The sequence below is a fragment of the Trichoplax adhaerens genome, genomic scaffold (genome assembly GCF_000150275.1).
Source record: "Trichoplax adhaerens TRIADscaffold_1 genomic scaffold, whole genome shotgun sequence".
NCBI lineage: Eukaryota > Metazoa > Placozoa > Uniplacotomia > Trichoplacea > Trichoplacidae > Trichoplax > Trichoplax adhaerens.
In genome coordinates, this window is record NW_002060943.1 from 9,817,353 (window position 1) to 9,840,954 (window position 23,602).

The window sequence follows — 23,602 nt, forward strand, 5'->3', positions numbered from 1 at the left end:
ACCATGTTGTTATATATGTCTTGATACACAATGTCCTTGTCTATTTATTACTGGTAAATTTTCCTTCTGGATTATCCGCATTTGCTGTTGATACCATGATACCATACAATGACGACGTACTGTAATCTAGAATACTGAACTCTTAAACTACGAGGCCCATTCAAAAAGTAATAGGACTGGTTCAATGTCTACGCAATGAAGAATGAATCCATACATTTTTTCAAAATTTCGATTTTATCACTATTCATGAAAACAATAAAGAAAATTTTTCCGATATCGGTAACGGTACGGATGTTACGGACTATACCACTATACTGTACAGTACAGTATAAAGACGGTGCCGCATCAGTATTTTCATTTCTCGCGAGCCAGGCTACGAACTATTTTAGAGTGTTTGGTCTCCGGTTACAAAATTGATTTGTAACAATAAGTAACATAGCAACAATTTTTAAGTCCCTTAATTAATATGGACTGACGAAACGGCAATTTAATTGTAAATTGTAAAGTAAAATGTATAATATAACGAGGAAGAGATCGAGTGAGAAAAGTACTGTACATCAAGCCTCGGGACTGACCATAAGTACAGTACAAAGTGTACACTCACTGTCACTGAACATACTGTAGATCCTTCAGATTATAACTGGATGTTCAGAATTTCTATGCTCAAACGATAGTATTTACTTCCTAAGAATTCTGAACGTCAAGTAAAAAAACACTAACTGTATAATAGTAGCTGTACTACAGTACTAGAGAGGACCTTCACTGTACCATACTGTAGTGTCGGAATCAGAGGTAAAACCTCTAAACGGTACTGTACACTTAACACTATGTACGGTACTGTACTGTACCACTGTATCATATTTCGCAGATTTAACAGTACAATACTATTCTATCACAAGGATCGAATCAACGCAGAGACAGTATTGTACATAATGAGGGACGAACTAAAAACAAACTACAGTACTGTACTTTACGTCGCAAGCAATAAGAAATTAAAGCAGTGAATTGTCGTAATAGAAGCACGAATGGAAATATGCAGAATATCTCACCAACTGAAAATTCAGCGAAGAATGACTTCGCCAATGAATATGGTAAGGCTACTTCGAAAAGTAACGTCGAATGTCAATTATGCAGCCAGGACGTTGCCAGTATCCCCAACGACTATTTAATGGAACTGGTAAATATTGTCTATCGAAGGTATATGTAAAAGTAGACGTGACAGTAAAAGTGTATAATTAGCGTTGATTGCACTGAAATCGTTTCTCCACAAGACTAGCTAATAAAATGTTAAATACGTGTATTTACAGTCTAGTATTTGTGATAATGCAATCATTGTGTTCTTCCTCTGACCCTAGAACAAACCTTGATGTGACAAAGGTCGAAGAAATAATAAGGATGACTTTAAACCATATGCAAAATACAATTCCATCATTATCAGGCACTTTACAAGTTATCCTGAATTCATCTTCTTACGTAAGCGGGACCTTCATATTACTATTACGATAATGTTATTTTGCAATAATGTGTACGATCAGTTAATACTGTAATTATACTCGTATTCATGCATAAAATCGACTAGTAATCAGTTACTTGTACAAGAACATTTCCCCTATCAAGATTAAACTCTTTCTCAAAGATATGACCGATTGACTATTACCTTAAATTTTTCATGTGTCCTAATTAGCTACGGTGTACCATTTTAAACATTACCATTGAGAGTCGTGTGCAGTATGCATCTGAATGCATATTTTTTACAGCTCTTAGCTTACTGTTAGCACTGTTCAAAGATTTTAGCTTCGTATGTTGGCATTCTTTGACTAGGCAAATACTAAAACCGGCTCTTCTAAGGCTTATGATAGTGCTCTATCTGGGACTTTAACAAAATTAAAATTTCATTTGAGTCATCAAGCTAAGAATGACATGAAAAAAGAGGATAACGATGTTATTCATGATCTGTTAGAAGAGTTACTTGACAGTTTGGTGAGTTTTGATCTCCTTTACAAATTACTCAAAATTTGTTTTAATTTGATACAGGTTGTCTGCCATTGCCCGCAGTCTATATTATTATAAAATTCCCCTAGCTCCAGATAAAGCTATTCTTTCAGACAAACTATCGGTTTTGTGTACTTTATGAATCTGAAACAGTTGAATAGCTGAATAATGTATATTGTTGTTTAGAATGTTGAAGATCCTGATGGATATCATCACTTAATCCAACAAGATGACTATCATATTATTCAAATTTTAGTTTCTTGCTTTCAGCTGGTAGGAATTTTTATTTTTTACTTCATATGCAATTTTACGCTAACAGAATTACCGTGTTTTATCTGTATTGTGTTACTAATATTTTCTATAGAACTACGCACCATCTTTGAAGCTGCTATTAGCCCAAATCTTTGGCGTAATTTGTTATACTATGAGAGATTCAACAACAATTTTACTACACAGTGTTCTACCGACAGAGCTGGGTCAGTTGATGCGTACCGAACTAATAAAAGATAGACCGAATATACAATTGCTTTCTTACTATTCCCTGCTATCCTCAATACTATTTGCTTCTGAAGAGTCGCTGCCAAGTTTTATCTACGGTAAATTTTATGAATGGTTATTTTTGTAACAAGGCTACAGTTCTGAACTTAGTTACAGCATATGTTAACAATCGGTGAAATATTCACTTTATCTTGAAATAGATGAATGGAATGCAGAACTAATAGAAATTTTATTGGAAAAGATCGAACGACCTCCTACAAATGATGATAGCGTACAACTGCCTCCATTATTTTTAAAAACCATTTTATCTTTCAATTTGCATATGAAAGGTTATAGATTTTGAATGCTTAATTAATTTTACAATACTAGCCATACATTTTATCTGCATTGATTGTACTGTAAAAGTAAAAACGTAGATTTGTTTATTGACAACCTGGAATATTTCACGATCTGGTATATACTTTTAAAATAGATTCCATACGAAATCCAGTTATAACTGCTTTACAAAATGGAATTACACAAGAATTCTGTAGCAGTCTGATTCTTTTGTTCAATAGAAATGGTTTGTTATTTAATCATGCCATACGATGGCTAATGTCGAATACTTGACGATTGCGGTGATAGTAGTTGAATTATGAGCTTCTTTCCAGATGATGCTTGATTTTGAGTAATCATTGCTTTATTTTTGTGAATAATAGTTGATCCTGTTGGTGTAACAGTATCCAATCAGAATCCTTCTGCTGTGATCAAAATGATGCTAGACATGTTTTCTAGCGAGGCAGTTGCTTCTGTCTTTTACACAAATGATGTTAAAGTGATCCTTGATATAATACTCCGAAATCTGACTGATTTACCTAGCGGAGATAGCGTAAGACTAATCCAGTCGATAAATTTTAATTTACTGAGCTGCATTTAAGTATTTTATCCAATTAGGGTCGATCTTGGAACCTTACTTTACTTAATAGAGTTGCTGCAATCAATATCACTTCTAATTTTTATCGCTCCGAAGAGTTCATCCCGATTCTAAGTGATTTGTACAAGGAAGAACCATGTTTTGATCGCGAACACATCGAAAAGCTCTGGCTGGATTTTCCTTCTTATTTTAGAAATTGATTGTAATGAGACGGTTATAACTGCAATGTATTTTCAATTTATTTTCTTTTAATTAACATACCACGTAGGAAATCGCATCTCTTACTTGATAGTTGTTTCGAAAACGCTTTATCAATTAAGTTAATAATTAATAAGAATACGATTTGAAGTTCGGTTGTATTTATTCCGTATATTCTCGGATATAGGATTCGAATGTGTGATCAAAGTATTTGATTGAGTAAAATTTTGATGCTAAGATTGTTTGATTTGATTTGATAGCACGCTATTTTTGTTGAGAAGATGCTGTAATTTGAGAGTAGTATTTATTAGATGTTTACAACGTGTGTACGCAACTCGGACAAGTATGTTTGCTACAAGTTTAGCAATTCACGCAAACATATTCCAGTAATTAATTATTTTGGATAGAATCTACTTAATCATAGCCACATTAGTATACAGTTTATACAGTATACAGTAATCTAGTTATATAAGTTTCTGCCCCTACTTACGGAGTTATATCATTCGCATGTTGTACTTTTGCTTTTCGTATCTCTGTGGTATATGTATACTGCTACAAAAAGCTCAAATTCTTGTATATGGTTATCCGTCATTGCATTACTTACTCGGATGGACTATTGGAAGTGAGTTCAGATAAGATGTAATATACGAATCGCCTACTACGTTAAATTCTTATTAATCTGATCAAAACTACATATGCAGCTAGATTAATTATTGTTACAAATTCATTCGTATATCGATAAAATCATTAGATGGAGTGATCTTTGATCTAGTGATTGGCACATCAACAGGTAAATAGACGAGCTTACTTTGCTTTAAATTGCAAACACTGCTTACTGTCACCATAGAAGTTATTGCGTGTTTAACTGCACAAGAGATGTTCCAGCACTGTTTTTTTAAGATTGAGATTAGTTGCTACATTAATTGTAATGCCTATATTTCACGAGGGCCATCGGAGTGTTTAAATACGTTTCACTGGTTGCTAATCATTCATGGATATATTCTATGCGAAGTCTGGTGTAAGTAAGCAAGTAATCTTACAAAAACTGCGGAACTATAGAGTTCATTTTAATTTAATATGAAGAACTGCAGCTCGTACGTACGATAATTATGTACCGAAATGCTCATTCTACGCATACGTTGTATGGATTCATGACTGCTGGAAAGATTCAATTCCGTATAACATAGCTTATATGTATGTCTTCCTGCTAAATAATTTGACTTTAGTATTTTAGAAAACTATTAAACTACTGATAGCTATCTTATTTACTGTATTGACGCTAAATTATCCATAAAAAATCCTTCCACCTCATTGTTAATTTTTGCTATATGCATCGTCATCGTTTCTGTATTAACACTAGCTCATTCCACTTTTTACAATCGTAAACATCTCTGGGTGATAATAAGAAGAGGAGATAGAATTTATCGATCACATATTTCATATTCTGTGTTTTCCTTGTTCTATATTAATTTTATAGTACTTTACCGATAACAATGTTGGTGTATGTTGTGAATATTCCTGAACTTTATCTTTTACTACAAGAACCTTTAATAAACAATTTGTGATTGATATTTCAGTATGAATTAAAATGCTTTCCTATGCGAGCATACCAGCCCGATTTATTGATCAACTTCCTATCAGCCAAGGATATCATTGCAGCTCATAGATTTATACTAGAAAATCAGAATCTTAGCACATCTATCATATTTCTACCCATGAGCAATGCAAATCATTAATTTAATTCTGACAGAACTTTAATTTAAAAAATAGATGTTTTTATTTCTTACTGATCTAATTTAGATCTTGGTTGGGTGTGTCTGCGCTTAATCCGAGTCTATATCAATTATTAATTATAAATATAGCCTTTTGTGAAATGATACAAACCGTTACAGTTCGAGATGTTTTAGGCAATTTTACAACGAAAGATAAAACGTTATGTATCTAAAGGTGAATAAATTCAACTAGTTAAAATAAATTTGTAAACTTTACTCTAAGTATCTCTAAATTTAATTTTTAATCATACTTTAGCTTAATCTCAAGAATAAATAATTAAAATTCGTTCAATAGAAACGCCAACAGTTACAATTGCAAATACGTTGAAAGAAAAAGCAGCAATGAAATTATTGTGCCAAAGCTTCGATCATATAAAACGTGTACGTTACACCGTAAATAAGCGCACATCCTAATTTTCATGCTTGAGATAAAGTTAGATTTAGACTCTCGGTAGTAATGAATGGGTCTGTAAATCCGATGCCTTTAGTGATTGGATCCTCATATCTTCAATTTCTAGTTTTAAATCTTCCAGTTGCTGAGTTAATATAATTTTTTGATTTATGGTACGAATTAGCAACTGATTTAGTACTTTCCTTTCTTTTTCTGCTTCGATTAAATCTTTCTGCATGCTATCCATTTTAGTTATATATTCTTCACATTTAATTGCAAAATCAGCCTTAACATTATGGTATGTTGTGTCCTTGCACTGTAAAGTTTCGAGAGAAGACTTTAATCCTGCATTATCGTTCTTCAGTTTTTGTATTTCCCTTTCGTATTTGCTTCGTATATGGGATATTTCGCTTTCGGTGGTGGCTTTACTTGTTTTTAGAATTAATTTTAACGTGGCTACTTGTTCGTTTTTGGCATCCAGAAGGGATTTTAATTTTTTACATTCATTCGTATTACCTGTTATAGTAATGCACACATTTTGAATCTCTTCTTTCCCATCCTCTTGCTTATTCCGCGTATGGTCAAGTAATAGATCAATCTTTAATCTAATATTTCGAACAAGTTCACAACATAGTGCCACTTTTCCTTGGCATTTTTTATTCTCGGATATTAAAACCGTAGATACTTCAGTTATTGGGACTTCGGTATTATCACTGCACTTTAATAATTCAAGATTTTTAAATTCATTATCAACTGCATCGAAGATAAGCTCTTGTTGACGAGGGCCAACAGTTGGTATACTCTTTAACTGATTTATAAATGTCTGACTGGTAGCGTCATTATATCTCAATATTTCGTAAATTTGCCTGCACAGAGCATCTACCTCGTCAGTTACACATAACAGTTCACATTGAAGATTATCCATAATTTCAAGATTCTTGGTAGAAAATCGGTATAGCTCTTTCACGCTTAGTGATAGCTTATTTATTGTAGATAGCTTTCTGCCCTCAATGTTTACGTCTTTTACATCTGCCTGGAGATCTATAACGGATGAATTCGTAAAGCAATTTGTGGAAGTATTATGTTTACCGCCAGAAGATGTCTCAGAGGATACATTTTTAGCAGTTAAAGGATCGACGTCGTGATCGGATGTCCAGTCATTCTCAAGAGTTTCTTTACCACTGAGTTCACCGTCTTCTCGATCATTATTATCAGCTTTACAGTACTCGCCTCCGGAAACGGAACTCTTACATGAATTGGTACGGTCGATACGTTCCATAGAGCTGCTGAAACTCATTGTGGTTGCGTAAGATTCCTCATCACTCATATTAGCATTCTTATTTGTTTGTAGTAATTGCTCAGCCGACCAGCTGATGTTACTTGCGGGTACATGCATTTGTTGCACTAGCTGGGTTTGTAATATTTTATTTTGATTGCGCTCTTCGTTTAATACGTTTAAGCATTCCTCTAATTGAGCTGAAAGTCGCTTATTATCATCATCAGTAGCCTTCAACTTTTGCAGTGTTCCCTTATAATCTAGTTTAACTTGTATTAGTTCATCTTGTAATTCCTCTACATTAATTTTTAATTTGTTTACACGAGATAATTGCCGTTGTAAAGCTACGTTTTCTTGTTCTAGTTCACTATTTAAAAACAATAGGCGCTCCTGCTCCTGATTAAGTAATTTAATTTCTTGTTGTAATTCAACTTTGTTAGCATCTAAGCTTTCAGCTTTGCTAATTAACTCCTTGTTCTGGGAGAGTAAATACTCATTTTCTACCTCAACTCCATGAGAAAGCTTCTTGTTGTTTTCGATCATTCTCTCAAGATTTTTAATTTCAGTTTGCAGCTCTTGTTCATGTTGCATGAAATCATATTCATGCTCAAATTCATAATCAATCAGCCTTTTACCTATTTTAAAACTGTGAAGCTCCTATGATGATAAAAACAACAGGTATGCATTAAAATATCATAGTATGCCTACTTTCAAGGGATGGGACAGTATAATACAGTTCGTGCTTCTATGTAAATTAAACCAAACTTTAAAATTAATTCTACAAAATTGGGTGCTTTAATGCTTCAGTTTACGATAGGTTACATAAAGCATCACCCCTGGAAAAATTTTCTAGAGCTATTATGCTTGAAGGCTAGATTACGTTAGTAAGATTTACTGACCATTGACATAACAAGATAAATTAAGTTGAATTAACCGTGTTTGCAATTTACAATACTGTATAGTATAAGTAAATTTGTGCAAGTAGTATAATAGAACACACACAATAATTGTCATTATACTATAGTTATGCCGAAATAGAACATAACCTGCTTCATGAACTCAAGTTCAGTCTCCATATCCTTGAGATGAGTTCGGAGCCCTTTATTTTCATCTTGTAGTGACTCTCTCTCGTCAGATATCGATTGATTATATAACTTTGCTTCATCGTAGGCTTGTTTTAGCTTCATTGCCTGATCTTGCCAGTATCGTGTAGTATGATGCAACTCTTCCACTATTGGCTCAGCCATAACAGCAATACTATTATAACGATGGTGCTTCACATACAAAAATGTGAAACTGGAAGTGAGATCTAAAATACGTATCACGTAGCTGTAAAATATAGTATACAGGCACGTACAGTATTGTTAATACGCAATACTGTACTTTTTACTTTATCGTCTTTTAATGGTACCGTAGTAATTTTAAGAAAGTTTAGTAAAAGTACGCGAAACTACTGTATACATGTTATTACTAACGTAATACAATACAGTATATAATTTCTAATTAATTTAGTCAACTGGTAAACTCGACATAGTATGGTAGGAATTAAAAATAACGGCTTCGAAGTTCGACGACAGTATCCTAATTAAGAAGCTTATAAATTAAATTTAGTGATTTTACCTGATTACGCCCTTACACCTCAGCCTTTTAAAGTACAGTAGTAAGTTTTTAAGGGACTTTGTAGTCCCTAAAACAACAGTAACAGTAACTATACAACAGTACAGTACGTTTATTACTGATCTGATTTTACTTCGGCACTACAGTACTGTACTGTACTGTACAGTACACAGTGTAACAGTATCTCAGAAGTCCCTGTTTACTGTAGTACTGTACTGTACACTGTACAGTACTGAATTACAGTACTTTCATGCCAGTACTGTACAGTACTTCATCATAAAACCATACAGTACGGTATTATACTGTACTGTACTGTACACTACTACAGTACTGTACTGTACGTGCATCTAGTACAGTACAGTGTACAGTATCATACCATTTTTAATTAGAGATCTTTACGATCTGGCCTGTTCTGTATAGCCCATACAGTATACGGTTATTGATCAACGGTGATTGGTAAATCCTAGGATATTACGCAACTACGTAATGAGTTTTACATATAGAACGTTCATAATGCAGCGCACTGCACTGGTCTGCACTACAGTCTGTAAAATCTAAATCTTTACAATTAGAGTTAATTGAAATTAAATTTTTATTTATTTCGGTAAAAGTTTTAGTAGTCCTTAATCAACAATAGGATTTTATGGAGCACTGTATACACGATCGAATCATTTTGTTTACTGTTTAGTTTTTACATCTGTGCGTTCGATCTCGGTCAATTTTTCGCTAGTTATTTCTATGCGTATTAAGTAGTGGAATGATTTTAAGTTATATCCTATATTGATTAATTAATATCTCTCCTTGCACTTAATACATACGTATATGTTATTAGTCTAGAACTAAGATAACTTTTTTTGCTTTGATTAAGGCGCAAAGAGAGGTACTTAAAAAGGTATTTATAATTAACTGTAAATTGAGTAAATACACACAAACTAGAAGCACGGCTTCAGCTAGTTATCTTCTAAACGTTCACTGATATTAATGCAACGAAATTAAGTTGTATTGCTGCCTTAATTAATTAATATCTCTCTTTGCGCTTAATACGTACAGTATATTAATCAAGAACTTAGAAAATAAATTTTTTTGATTAAGCGCAAAGAGTGATACCGTAGTTATAATTAACTGTAAATCGTGTAAAATGCACACAAATTAGAAGTGCAATACAAATTGAACATTTTAACCCATAGACATTATTATGCATGATATATCAAGTACAGTACAATACAGTACATTAGAAATGTAACTTCAAAATTAATCATAGTGGTAATAATTTTAATTAATTAATTAATTTCATGCCATGTTTGTCACAACACAAAAATGATTTTATTATATCAACAGTAAGCTATTAAGTAAATCTTCAAGATTGATTCCCTACAATAAAGAAATTTATTACTGTATTACAATTGCAATATTAGCATTGGCATTGCAGGATTGACGTTTCATTATTGGTTATGTTATCTACACTTGCTACCATCATAGAATAATTGCTTGTCTAGGGAGAAAAATAATAAGCTAGTTCCTCGTCCTCTCGGTCCTGATTACGTGAGGCTTCCTGGCGAATACGTCTCGTTTGAGGGGGTTCCGATCTGTACATCAGAGGTTTACCACTCTAATCATTTTAAAAACATTAAAGACTGTCAAATTTACCTATTCAGGTTAAATTATTTATTGTATAGGAGGACTAATTTCAAATGCCATTTACTAGTTTCATAGCATACTATAACCAATCGCCTTAATATACCTTTTTCTTTATATCTGCTTGCGCTCTTTTTAATGCCCGCTTCACTCTGTCTTCTTGGTGCAATCTTTGTGCTTCTAATTTTTCCTCGCGTAACTTCAGGCGTCGCTCCTTCTCCTTAGCCTTTTAGTGATGGTTAGTTATAAGTTATACTAAAACGTAAAGCCACGCTCCAATCGCGCTAATTGTGTACAGCTATTAAAACGTTTTATGTATTGGTGATAAGATTACCTTCTCAGCGGCTTCAACTTTATCGGAAGGAAGAAGTTCTATGGATTCGAATAGCTCCTCCAACTTATTTTCTATCGCCGTTAACATTTGCAACGTACTACATATGGAGATTAAGTACAAAACGAAAAAAGCGATTCTTTCTTTAGTGCATCTGTATTTTTAGAAACTCGTTGTCTTGAATCATAATACAATAATTTACAAAGCCGACGTACGATATATGTATAAAACTCAATAACATTATAAGCATTAGGTAACAGCAAATAAAAATTTTGAAATAGCTAACTTTAAATTTGCTTCATTATCTCCGATGCAATGTCTGTATACTTCCTCTACTTTTCTGTTCAGAGCACCCAGCATTCTTTCTTGGTCTTCAGCTTGGAATGCACCAAAATTAAAAATTCTATAGGATTTCAAAACGGATGTAAATCTTTAGCTTACTTATAGCATGTAATCCTCTTGTGCCTAAAGCTATCATACTTAGACCGTAATTCCAATTCCTGGGCCCTTTCTTCTTCCTTTCGTATAGAAATTGTTAAAAAATCGATTTGCTGCTTTAATTGTTCAGTTTCTTTCTCCCTAACGAGATTTTTATATTTAATTTCTGTGCATGAAAAGCAAACATCGAGGTTCAATTGATATGATTAAATCTTACATTTTTCTTTTGGTTTGAGCTACTTGCTGCTTCATTTCTTCCAATGCTTCTTCAGTTTCTTGGCTATTCTGAATTAATGATAAATTTTGCTCTTCTAATTCGGAAAAAATATCGAGCAGCTGCTGTGGATCTGTAAAGAACAGATCAGGTTCCTGAAAGAGAGTTATTAAGTTGGCTAAGATATTCCCTTCCGAACACCCGAAGTTTAAAATCTTTCTAAATGTAATAGGGGTGATAAGTGAAGACGGTAATCTACTATTAAACAAATTTCATGCTGCAAGAGCTATAGATATTTCGAATAAGCTGGTAGATAATATCATACTTTATGCACATTACAGTATATGCTACCTGTCAGTGTCTTACTTAGCATCGTAGATAGCAAAGATCATTTCGTATTTGCTACTGTAGTCAGTATATTCATTTACTCGATAAATAAATCTACTATCCACTATAACATTAAATACTTTATAATTTTTTTTTTAAGAACTGCAATTCATCTAAGATTTAACATAGCTTATTTATTACTGAACGTATTATTTATAATTTATTGTGCTTAATTCTTATCTGACTAAGAAAAATGTAATGTAATGCACCGTAGATTCGAGTATATCTTATTAATATTTCGCGTTATTTTCACTCAAGATCGTACAAATAATGATACCACAGCTATCATGTACGGCATTCTATGATTCACTACAGTAGTTCGTTTCTAATGATGACAGATATGTTTGCTAATGTAGACATAATGCTACAGCATAGAAAGCTTCAATCACGAAGCATTATTTAGATTAAAATACGGATCCAGCTATCTCTTACGGAATCAATATCTTCGTTATCGGAATCCTCATGAGTAGATAGAGAATTTTGACTATCTGTATCTGCGCTGACTGGAGTTCGAATGCTTTAAGAAAAACAAAATATGCAGTAAATAAATTATTCTCCTCAATTATACTAGTCGTATATTAAAATTCAATTTTTCATAGTTAAAGAAGCTCTTACTGTCTATTTGAAGTTGGTAGGGGTGATAATGGCTAAAAATTAAATGATACATTAATATTTGTTGTCGTAAAATGACGCTAATGAAAGTTATCCAGGCAACTCACAACAGGAACGACCTTAGGCGTTGCTGCACTACTAAGCCGACTTGATCTATCTGAAGCTATGCTAGAGGACCGATTCCCTCTAATAATACCTGAGTTATTTCATAACGTCAAACTTAGTTATTATAAGACCATAGAAATTTCATTAGTTAAACAAGATTTTTTACTTTTTCTTGTCTTTGTTAATGTTTGCTTATCTTTACGTGCTTGTATCTAGATGATCGGCGGCAATATGAATTGCAAGATTAAGGATTAGCAAAGAATTGATAAAAAATAAAATATATAGCAATTTCGCCAGAAACCTGCTTTGCTTCCTTCTCTACATATTTTCTTTCTCTGAAATCCTAAAGAAAAGATTACATGGTTAATTATACGTGAACAAAGTTACTTTGTGATAGGTTCTTAAGGAAACGAAATACTTGTGGGGTCAATGCATCCAAAAACTTTTTATAAAGCTGATACTCCTTAAGCATTTCGTCGTTTTTTGTTATTTCGCTAAGTGAAAATAAGTAAAATGACTCATTTGCGCTATATTTTTGGAGTCAAGATGGAATCATTATCATACCTTCGAATTGCCATCATCTGAGAATTGATTTTTTTAATTTCGTTGTTTTTCTCTAATTTGGCTTTCGTTTCGGCTTCAGCGGTCTTAATGGCTTCGACAGAATTCTTATCATTTTCTTTTAAAAATTCATCAAACATAGCTGCATCTTCTTCTAGATGCTGCTCCGCAATTTCTAATTCTTTCTCCTCTGCCTATCAGCCAAGTGATATTAATTTTTGAGCAGATTCTTAATTTCATCTTATAGCGAAATAATCATAATCGTATAAATACATGTTATTTGATGATTGTAGTTGATAGATACTATATAATCATAAAAGGATACCTGTGCAATCTCTTCTAATTTTCTCATCTCATCTCTCTTTACACTTAGTGAATACTTTATGATACACGATTAATTTGGTACGTTAATACAGATAAATTTAGATGCACCTAAGTCAATAATAGATTCATAACAAAGTTTTATCAAATACCAACGAAGTACTGACTTACCTGAACTAAGAACATGTCACGTTTTTTACCAATGTATTCTTTTAATGTTTCCTTTTCAATGTGTCGATCGGCTGTAAAAAAAATTTATATTGACGACATAATCTAAAACTTTTAATGAAAAAAATTTCTGGAATAACATTTCATCAGATTAGTAGTACCCTTGCTTGCAGCTAAAGTCAGCTGGGTATCCGGTTGAATAATGACTGTCATAGATTCTTCATTCGCTCCATCAAAATTATTTGGCAATAGGTTAGCTTTCCGAGACGAGACCTTCTTTGTGTTCATGCGTTGAACGTAAGTTGTCTTTTCGTATATTTTTAGTTCTTTCTGTTTTGCCCTTTCCTAAAGTTTTTTATTTGACATCATAGTCATATTGAACACGTCATTAGTAAATTTGAGATGGATTAAACCATAAGACACGGATAGGTTTCAATAATTATTTAAAAGAAATATTAAGAAAATTCATCTATTTTTGAGTATTAAATTTGATTATATATTGCTAACATGTAGTTAGACTGGGAAGCGAAAGATTCTCGAAGAAATATTTAAATAAACAGTATGTGCGTATAGTAGATTGTATTGAAAGGACGAAATAGTGCAGATTCATAATTGTTAAAAAGACTGTACTGTTATATGTAGCAACATGATCGGCCAGTGATTAAACTGATTATTCTTATGCATAATGAATTAATAATAGAATAATCATGTACATAAGATAGAAGAGTGCTAGTTTCTGCATCTTAGCTTACAGAAACTTATCATATTAAAAATTTTTATACTGTATTACTTACAGCTCTTCTTCTCTGTTTGTCTTTATCTCTTAGAATGAAAATATCATTATCTGCGGGTATTTTGAACGGATTCCTGTGTAGTTCTTTTTCCTGGCTATCTGTTTAAATGAGATATTGACTAACAGTGAGCCAACCTGAACGTAACATGTATGTAATGCAGCAGACATAGCTACTTTATTATATTAATATTCTGATTCTGCATTCAAACTATTACACTATCATCAATTTTGTAATAAATGCATGCATCCTAAAATGACACAGAATCAATATGAACTTTTCTTAACCTCCTATTCTTTGCAGTACGTGATACTTTATTTGATTATTTATGGTGCTACATGCTTTGTAACACAGCTCACCTTCATCATTTATGGATATAGGTTCGCTGATCTCAGATTTGCTTGCTATTGTTGTAGGAAATGTAACTCTTCCTGATTGTCGCGATGATTCTTGTCCTATAAGGGAAATTTAACAATTTTAGCCTAAGAACTTGCTGATAAGTTATAACTATATGTAGATAATACCATAAGTTGTCTGCAACAGTAAAATGCATAAAAGTAAATGTATACTTTTAAAGTAAAGGAATTTGTGCTAAAAAATCGAGAAAACCTTGCATTTATACACGCATATGGCATAAACTAGAAAGTAATATAGTGTACTAGACATAATTAGAAACTTACAAATCTAAGGGTGTTTGATACCATAACAACTAGTAATATAACCAGAATTTTAATATATTTGCTACATGCGCCAAAATTTTGTAAAATAATTTTTACTCAAAGAAGCGTACGTGCAAATGTTCAACTCAAGAACATCACTTAAAAAAGTAACAGTCATACTTGATAGTCTTTGGGAGGTGGCCCGCGTTAATTCACTAAGCCTCGAGTCAGCATGTCCATGTTCATCATCCCCAGGCATCTGAAAATCTAAAGTTGTAATTTTGTTAACTAGTTAAGGCGTTAAGCAGAGAGATCTTTGCGATAAATGGGTATTACTTTCACGATAGCTTGATAAACGCACAGTACGCTAATGGTGTACGAAATAGCAGTATCGTCAGTAAAATTATAGTTCTAATTACCTTAATGTTGGCCTGAATATATGATGTTGAAAAGTATAAATTCTTGAAATATTTTGATATGGGTAAGAGTAATTTTTGTATCGTATGATAATATAATATAATTTTTTTATTAATACGCGTATTAAATAAATTCGTTTATGTGATCGTAGCTACTAGTAGGATGAACAAACTGGTATGATGGGAATTATCGCTCAAATGTAGAGAAGTAAAGTCGATTTAATATTGGACTATTATTAAATTACAGTATATAAACAATTTTTGACTTGCATAGTAACTGATGACAGAAAATTACAGTATCAGTGGATGAGTCGGAGCAGTCCTATACTGTAAAGTGCAATGCTATACTGTACTCGCATTCGCGCGAAGCAGAGTCCTGCAATTGTATACTGTATAAATTAGTAGTGTGGTATCGTAGTGTATCGGATTACTGTACTAAAAATTGATAGTACTGTACACTAATGAGTGAGACACATTGCTGATCTTTTTTGTAGAAAATTAGTAAATGACAACATGACTGTACTGTACAGTGTACAGTACACAGTACTGTAGCATAACGATACAGTACTGTACTGTACTGTACAGTATAGCGCCGCGCTGTTCCTCTTNTTCTACAGTACAGTATTGTTGAATGTTGATAGCGTAAAATAACGTAACCATGACTACGGCTGGTAGACCAGTGTTGGAAATTGGGCCTACGGTACAGTGTTGAAGTGAGTCCCTAATTTATAAAGCCATGATGACGCTGACAGATGCTGATGAAAATACAAAATTTAATGTAACGCTTTTGTAGCAAGGTCTACGAATGAGTTTGCTTCTCTGTTACAGTAATGTAAAGTGACACTATGCCGTAAAGCAGTAATAACTAATGAGCCAATGTACTGTACTGTACTGTACACTGTACTGTACTGTACAGTACTGTACAGTATTGTAAATTTGTAATAAAATCTCATACTGTACTATACAGTACCTGTACACTGTACTGTACTGTACAGGACTGTAGTATCTATGGTCCAGTACAGTACAGTACTGTACTGTACTGATCCAATACGATACAGTCCAGTACTGTATGTACAGTACTGTACTGTACACTGTGTACCACAGCATGATGTGCTGTATTGTACACTGTACAGTACAGTACAGTAACAGTACAGTACTGTACAGTACAGTATACCAACTACAAATTGCAGGTTCTCACAGTACAGTACAGTACAGTACAGTACTGTACTGTATACTGTACTGTAGAAAGTTTTCTTTTTTTACAGTACTGTACATACTGTACTGTACACTGTACCTCTACGGTGCAGATTGTACGGTACAGTACTGTACAGTACACTGAGCGGCAGTCTTATGATAAATTTCATTTCATCTCCTGTTACCATAGCCACTGGCTGATCCGTGAGGTAAAATTTTGTTCGTTCTTTAACGCTTATTCCTTATTAGAGTATTAAATATTACAGGATACTTTTTTTGATGTCTTTCTATTTAGATTGAAAATTTATTAGTTTCGTAATTGTATTATCACCCACGTTTAAGCTATGAGCTTGTAATGTATAGTACAGTGAGTCCTATCAAGTACAGTACTGTATCACTGCTTGGCACTTAAATTACTATACTGTACACTACTGTACTATACAGTACAGTATACTTACAGTACTGTGCTGTACAGTGTACAGTGCATGGGTAAAAATTTGAAATGCTAACTGGACCGTCGTAAACGTCGCCTAGTACAGTACTGTACTGTAGAGTACAGGTACAGTACAGTACTGCACGTACTGTAAACCTACAGTAAACACACTATAAATATACATTGTCAGTATGATACCAATACTACCGTGGTAGAATAGAGTATACTGTAGTCTCGACTGCACGAGGCAATGACAACGAGCCAAAGCTTAATGCTAAGTTATACGCATTATATTTATTTATGTTACTTTTTACATAATTTTTTTAATAAACGATTGCTACTATATATGCGATACTATTCATACTAACTGCGAATAAAATAACCTAATGTTGTGTAGCTATACAGCACCGGATATACAGTACATGAAAGTGTAAGCACGCCTATTTTTTATCTGTAAACGCCCATCAAAGTACTTTGTACAAACTACCATGCTACCTACAGTTCAGTATGTTACACTATGATATACTATACTGTAAACAAGTAACCATAAATCTCATTATTTCTTCAGGAACTTAAAAGTTTCCCTCAATTTGCAAGAAGCGGTAACTTTTTAAATCTTGACGTGCGTTATTGTACGTAACTACTGAATATTGAAGATGCCGCTCTTTGGTCGTAAGAAAAATGATGAGAAGGTGCATAGCAAATACAGCTTCAAAGACGTACTTGGAACGTGAGTTTCATAGCGTAGCACTGATCAATAAATAATACCGTAAACGTTATACTCTTTACCTTATATTTATTAATTCCTTATACCAGTTGTATTTATTTACGAAAGGTACTATAATTTATTACCTTAATACTGCATTATCATAGTAAATTATTATAATAAGGTACAGCTTGTTAATTAGTTACAAATATGACTGATATCAGAGCTATACTGTATATTGATTAGGCATTTTGCTAACCCGGCAAAATGTATAGTGCAAATGCACAAATTTTGGATTGCTCAAGGTACAATTGTATATTCCTGTGTTTTTGACTGAGGTACGCCTCAGCCTCAATTACAGTAGGTTATTTAACTGATATCCTGGTATTAACATACTTAAGATTATTTGATTAATTGATTGATATTTTCATCATTTTATTTATTGTGTTAAAGTTTTTGCATAAAGTATATAATAGCAGCCAAAATTTTCATTGTTTTACTGAGACGTCTTTAGTATACGAACATAGACTTAGGCCAGTAGTAGTATTATTTTTCTCTGCGGTACAGCATAGGAGACGCAAACCCAAGCTACTATACGTTACAGTTCAATATAAATGATATATACTGTACTTGAATATATGGAAATAAAAAACTGAAAAGCCTTAAGAGATGCTGTTGTTACTCGGAAATTTCAGAGCTCATCCGATAGGACAGGAAGCAGAAACCTGCTTATCTTATAATGTTGTGATTAAAACTAGAGTATTAACCGAATCGTAATAAGCTAAAATATCCCGCTTCCGTCTTATTAAAAAATTCTTAAGGATCATTTCCGGATATATCTGTCCCTCTTATCGCCGTCGTGAAGCCTGATTACAAAATAACGAGCACAATGCATTGCACAATCGATACCCAAAGCATTATAATCTTAGCACAAACGAGTGGCCTAGAGTATACACTAACTAGTTCAGCAACAATAGAATTAACATACGGTAAAACGGGAGATGTTTGCTATAATACTAAACAGGAATATTTTATTTAACTTGAATCTATTTTAGGGGAGCATTTTCCGAAGTCGTTTTGGCGGAAAATAAACAAACAAAGGAAAAATTCGCGATAAAATGTATCGATAAACGTGCGGTGAAGGGTAAAGAAAAGTCTCTGGAAAATGAAATTGCTATTTTGCAAAAGTAAGTAACCTTTGATTTAAAAATTTAACAAAACGATAGCAAATATAGCTTGAGTGTTTTTGTAACATCTTAAAATTATTGATTATCTAGAGCACTTAGTTATGAGATGTAAGAAATTTCAGTCCGAACCGAAGCCTTATCGGTTAAATAGGTTATATATCTATTAAATGGACTACGATACTGTAGTGTTAGTGTAGTGTTTGATCGCATTACGATACTAGCTATTTAAAGTTAGAAAAAGAGTACTAGGACTAGGCAGCGATCGCTTACGCAACATAACGATATTGCTATGTAAGTGTGCTCATATTTAGGAAATGTAAATGAATAGTATTCAATTACTCTACTATAGCGTGTAGTATGCACTGTCAATTTAACATTCGTTTACGGAACTAGCCGAAGCCTAGTTGTACATACTGTGATACAGCTTACTCTTTATAAACATCAAGGCCTCACGTGTTGTATGCATGTACAATTGTGTATTATATGCCTTCATGGCCAGTAAATTAATACTTTATAATGTATAAATAGAAGTGATTATTATCTAATATCTACTCTATTCAAGTAATAATGACCTACCGTCTTTAAAATTGCGTATTATGATATAGATCCATTTATGTGAAGTATTAAATGAATCCTTCTGATTGTATTAATTTCCATAGAGTTGAGCACCCAAATATTGTGAAGTTGATCGAACTCTATGACAGCAAAACTCATCTTTATTTGATTATGGAACTGTAAGCAAGACTAGCATTATTGTATAATGTTAATAATAACCTTATAAATATATTAACTGAAAATTATTCTATGTCTTCTTGCACGTTTGTATGACACCGATTATCGCAATTTTTTAACATTACATTTGAAGTAGATTTCAGGTTACAGAAAGTTATTACAAATACACAACGTAATGCTTTTGCATGTGAATTCGTTACTGTTGTTATAGCGTTTTATGTTGCAACATTCCTTTTTCGAATATTAGACTATGCTAACAAGGTTGATTCTTAAAGCTACTTACCAACTTGTACTTTCTATCGTAATGTTTCTAAATTCTTACAACTAAATTACTGATTATGTTGATTGTAACATATTACTCGTAAGTTGATTTTCGTTCGTATTAACTGACACTGTAGTTCGGATTGTATTAATACTGTATTTACTGTACCGTTACGTTGCGTCCTAGTACTAAATAAGAGTTATTATTGCACAAATTGAATTTTGTCAGTTACTAAAAGAATGAATCCCGATTTGTGAATTAAATGGATTCTTTTTCAATAATAGATAATACCTGTTTATTTATGCACAGGAATTGCTATTTAATTACGATTAAATCCGAAAGCCTTATATATTGCCTGTACATTACTAATAGTTACAGAAGTCGAAATTTATATCAGACAATATAGCTAATTAAAAATTATTCGAATTTTTTGTCATTTTGGTAGGGTAACTGGTGGGGAGCTATTTGATAGGTAAGCCGTAGCATTTTAAATGGGATTGATGTGTCGTATCCAAGAGGGATTTTTAGCCACAAAAAGTTTTGCTTACTGATATAGAATTGTACAAAAGGGAAGTTATACTGAACGAGACGCTTCCGTTTTGATAAAGCAAGTTTTAGAGGCTGTCGGTTATCTTCATGATATTGGTATTGTTCATAGAGACCTGAAGGTAAAAATTTTCTTTAGGCATTTGACCTTAACTATTTTAATTCTTTTAAAAATTGACGTCTTTTTGTAGCCGGAGAATTTGCTATATTATAGGTAAGCGAACGAATACTTAGATCTTTCGCTTGAACAGTTTGCAGTATTACAATAACGGTTTTACTTTGTAAATGTAACTATAATAGTCCAGCTGACGATTCAAAGATTATGATCAGCGACTTTGGTCTATCTCACATGGATGATGGTACAGCAATGGCAACTGCATGCGGAACACCAGGATACGTTGGTAAGAAATCTTGCATTTACATGCCATAAATCTAGTATCTGAGTTAATATTGTTTTGTATTAACAAACATTTTCTTAGCTCCCGAAGTTCTGGCACAAGAACCTTACGGAAAGGAAGTTGACTGTTGGTCAATTGGCGTTATTTCATACATCTTGTACGTTAAATTGCAAATAGGATACTGTTTATCATGCTTCATTATAATTATTTGTTTTATCTGTGTAAGATTGTGCGGGTACCCGCCATTTTATGATGAAGATGATACGGAATTATTCGCTCAGATTATGAGAGCTGCATACGAATTCGATTCTCCTTACTGGTATGAGGCTATTTTAATGTCTACTCAGTTTTAAATCATATTCTTATAATTTGTAAGCATGTGTTATGCGCATAAAAAATAAGTAAGCAGTAACGCTTAATAAATGCTACTATTATTATCTTCCTTTCAAGGGACGACATTTCAGATTCAGGTATACACAAACCATTTGGTATTGAATTTCTTATATAAATACAGTTAAAGTAATCTTGATTTTCGAAGGTAATTTAACCTTACAGGATTGGTAATTATTAAAATATATTCACATAGCGAAAGACTTCATCAACGGATTGATGTGTAAAATTGTAAAGAGAAGAGTCTCTTGTTTGCAAGCCCTTCGTCACCCTTGGTTCGTAATATGAGTATACAATAAATTTTAAAAATTTTCCTATGCATTTCAGCGGTATCAGTCCTTTGCTACTTTTTCAGGATATCTGGAGGAGAAGCGCTGACTAAAAATATTCACGAATCTGTTAGCAATCAGATGAAGAAAAATTTCGCAAAAAAAAAGTGGAAGGTACGATAATAACAACAATACGGCAGTATTTACAGTATATTTCATATTGTGTGATTGGCTTATAGTTTTATTGTCTGAAGGTAGAATATTATGTAAAAACTAAATATACTTGTACTGTTCATGACTAAAATACATATGATAACTATATTTTACTAAACAGCAAGCTTATAATGCGGCTGTGGTTATTCGACGTCTCAAGCAGCTCGGGATAAGTGAAAAATTTACGGATAAAATGGAAGATGAAGATAATAATGAGTCTGATGTAGTTGCTGCATCTCCTGGTATTAAATCATCTTCAAATGCAAGTAATGGCCAGACTAAACAACGAAGAAGTTAGTACATTTGTCAGTGCTATTGTTGAGATGAGTCTGCATGAAGGTGGAATACTTGGTTACTTGCTGTCAGTCCGAGAAATTTCGAGATATAGATCTCTAGTTGTAAAATGAAAATGTCAGGCAGGATTATGACTATATTACTCACATAAGATGGTAATTCAGTTTAAAAAATAATATGTAGGCTTGTATAGAATATAGTTTGTTTGCGTTACAATCGTGACTTAAATCTCGGTAAAGTATATCACCGCCATCGGTAAAACCTGATAGGTTCTATGATATTTCGTTTGAATGTATATCTTAACATGCGATGGTTACAATAAGAAATAATAGCTTTATTAGCTTATTTTGCGATTATTTTTACGTTCATCAGAATAACCAGATTGTATTTTCTAAATACAGTTTAAATCTAGCAATATTTTGAGTAGGCGAATATGCATGCCTTTTAGCAATTCTGTAGGTGTTATTTTCCATAAGTCAGTACTACATCTACTATTTTGAAATACAAAAGTACTGATGATTCTTTATATCGGTAATATCAAACTATTCACCATTACATGTATTTCATAACGGATTATTGTAATGCTGGAATTCAGTAAATAAAATGACCTGAATTATGTGCAGCGAAAGTACTTATATTGTTTTGTCTAACAATGGTATGAATAGATATTCCTGAAGATTAATATCTCAGATTTCACGCTACAATAGTTAAAGCCGGTTGCAGCGCTGACGACGATTATATGACATTACCGTGGTCGTAACTCTAGTAGCGCATATCGCTAGCAAAAATCATGTCACACATAGTCATAGTTACAGCCTTACTTAAGCCAAATATCACGAGCAGGACATTTTTGCTGCAGTAGTATGTCAGCGTATAATTTGCACTGCAGGATTTAAGAACCTTTTAATTAAGTAAATATTTGAGCACTATAAAAGTATGTTAGGGTAGCTCATAGAAGCTATGCTGCAAATGTTTCATATTTCATAACAAGTAGTCTTATGATTCATACACCACTTCTTGAGAGTTAAGAATCTAAGTCAGTAACCTACGAACCTGATTCCTACACTGCAAGATTTACTATTGCCCATTATTAACAATTGATGGGTAGGTAACTAGGTACTTAAAAGACACTTGGACTTGCACACGGTTATTATCACTTGTTGGCTTGATTTTCGATCGCTAACAATACATGTGAAATAGTATTTGAAAAAAAATTACGCAAAATTCCAAAAATGGTAAAAAATTTTTATTTGCCTTCTGCGGAATAACAGATTTTGACAATTCTATTTATTTTCTAAATAATTATCTGAATAAAATAACACATGAATACAAAACTACAAATTGTTTTCTTGTCACGGGCCAGATTATTCATCAAATCTGGTATTTTATAAAATTTCGACAGATGCAGCGCGTATCAAAGAAATTGTATAATCATTCGCAGTCTTTAAAATCGATTAGGTATAAAGCAACTTCAAATCTGCGGTAAGTAAAATTATTTTCAGCTAGTTTATAACAACACCGTTATAATTTGCAGAATATTTTTAATAATGATTTGTGGATAATCAATGTTGTAATGAGAATACATTGACATTGTTGTATAGGATAATGCATGCATAAATCATAATTTGTGCAGAAGATTCTAGAAGACAGTAGCTGACAGCATATCCTTATAGGTCCGAAATT

At 32.9% G+C, this 23,602-nt stretch overlaps 3 protein-coding genes across 3 annotated transcripts; 2 read left to right on the top strand and 1 right to left on the bottom strand.

Moving 5' to 3' along the window:
• Window positions 1–1,033: 1,033 nt before the first annotated feature.
• Window positions 1,034–3,578, top strand: TRIADDRAFT_63549 (expressed hypothetical protein; the record flags this gene model as incomplete). The annotated part of the gene is made up of 9 exons (XM_002108165.1): window positions 1,034–1,197; window positions 1,356–1,473; window positions 1,822–1,980; window positions 2,179–2,265; window positions 2,357–2,468; window positions 2,691–2,819; window positions 2,963–3,052; window positions 3,189–3,358; window positions 3,424–3,578. Coding segments are annotated over 9 exons (1,182 nt in total), but the record flags the coding sequence as incomplete, so codon positions are not given.
• A 6,484-nt stretch (window positions 3,579–10,062) lies between these two features.
• Window positions 10,063–15,138, bottom strand: TRIADDRAFT_63550 (uncharacterized protein; the record flags this gene model as incomplete). The annotated part of the gene is made up of 17 exons (XM_002108899.1): window positions 10,063–10,266; window positions 10,399–10,518; window positions 10,627–10,723; window positions 10,910–11,026; window positions 11,065–11,202; window positions 11,279–11,430; window positions 12,095–12,179; window positions 12,278–12,309; window positions 12,681–12,722; window positions 12,798–12,873; window positions 12,944–13,134; window positions 13,266–13,319; window positions 13,433–13,503; window positions 13,591–13,774; window positions 14,224–14,321; window positions 14,580–14,675; window positions 15,060–15,138. 17 exons carry the CDS (start codon window positions 15,136–15,138, stop codon window positions 10,150–10,152), a joined length of 1,749 nt encoding a protein of 582 aa, XP_002108935.1. The 3' UTR covers window positions 10,063–10,149.
• Window positions 15,139–17,578: 2,440 nt separating this feature from the next.
• On the top strand, window positions 17,579–21,923 carry TRIADDRAFT_49758 (uncharacterized protein; the record flags this gene model as incomplete). Its single annotated transcript, XM_002108166.1, has 14 exons — window positions 17,579–17,652; window positions 18,684–18,815; window positions 19,475–19,549; window positions 20,255–20,281; window positions 20,366–20,477; window positions 20,547–20,569; window positions 20,656–20,756; window positions 20,835–20,910; window positions 20,980–21,072; window positions 21,204–21,223; window positions 21,340–21,418; window positions 21,499–21,586; window positions 21,747–21,798; window positions 21,853–21,923. 14 exons carry the CDS (start codon window positions 17,579–17,581, stop codon window positions 21,921–21,923), a joined length of 1,023 nt encoding a protein of 340 aa, XP_002108202.1.
• Window positions 21,924–23,602: the final 1,679 nt, after the last annotated feature.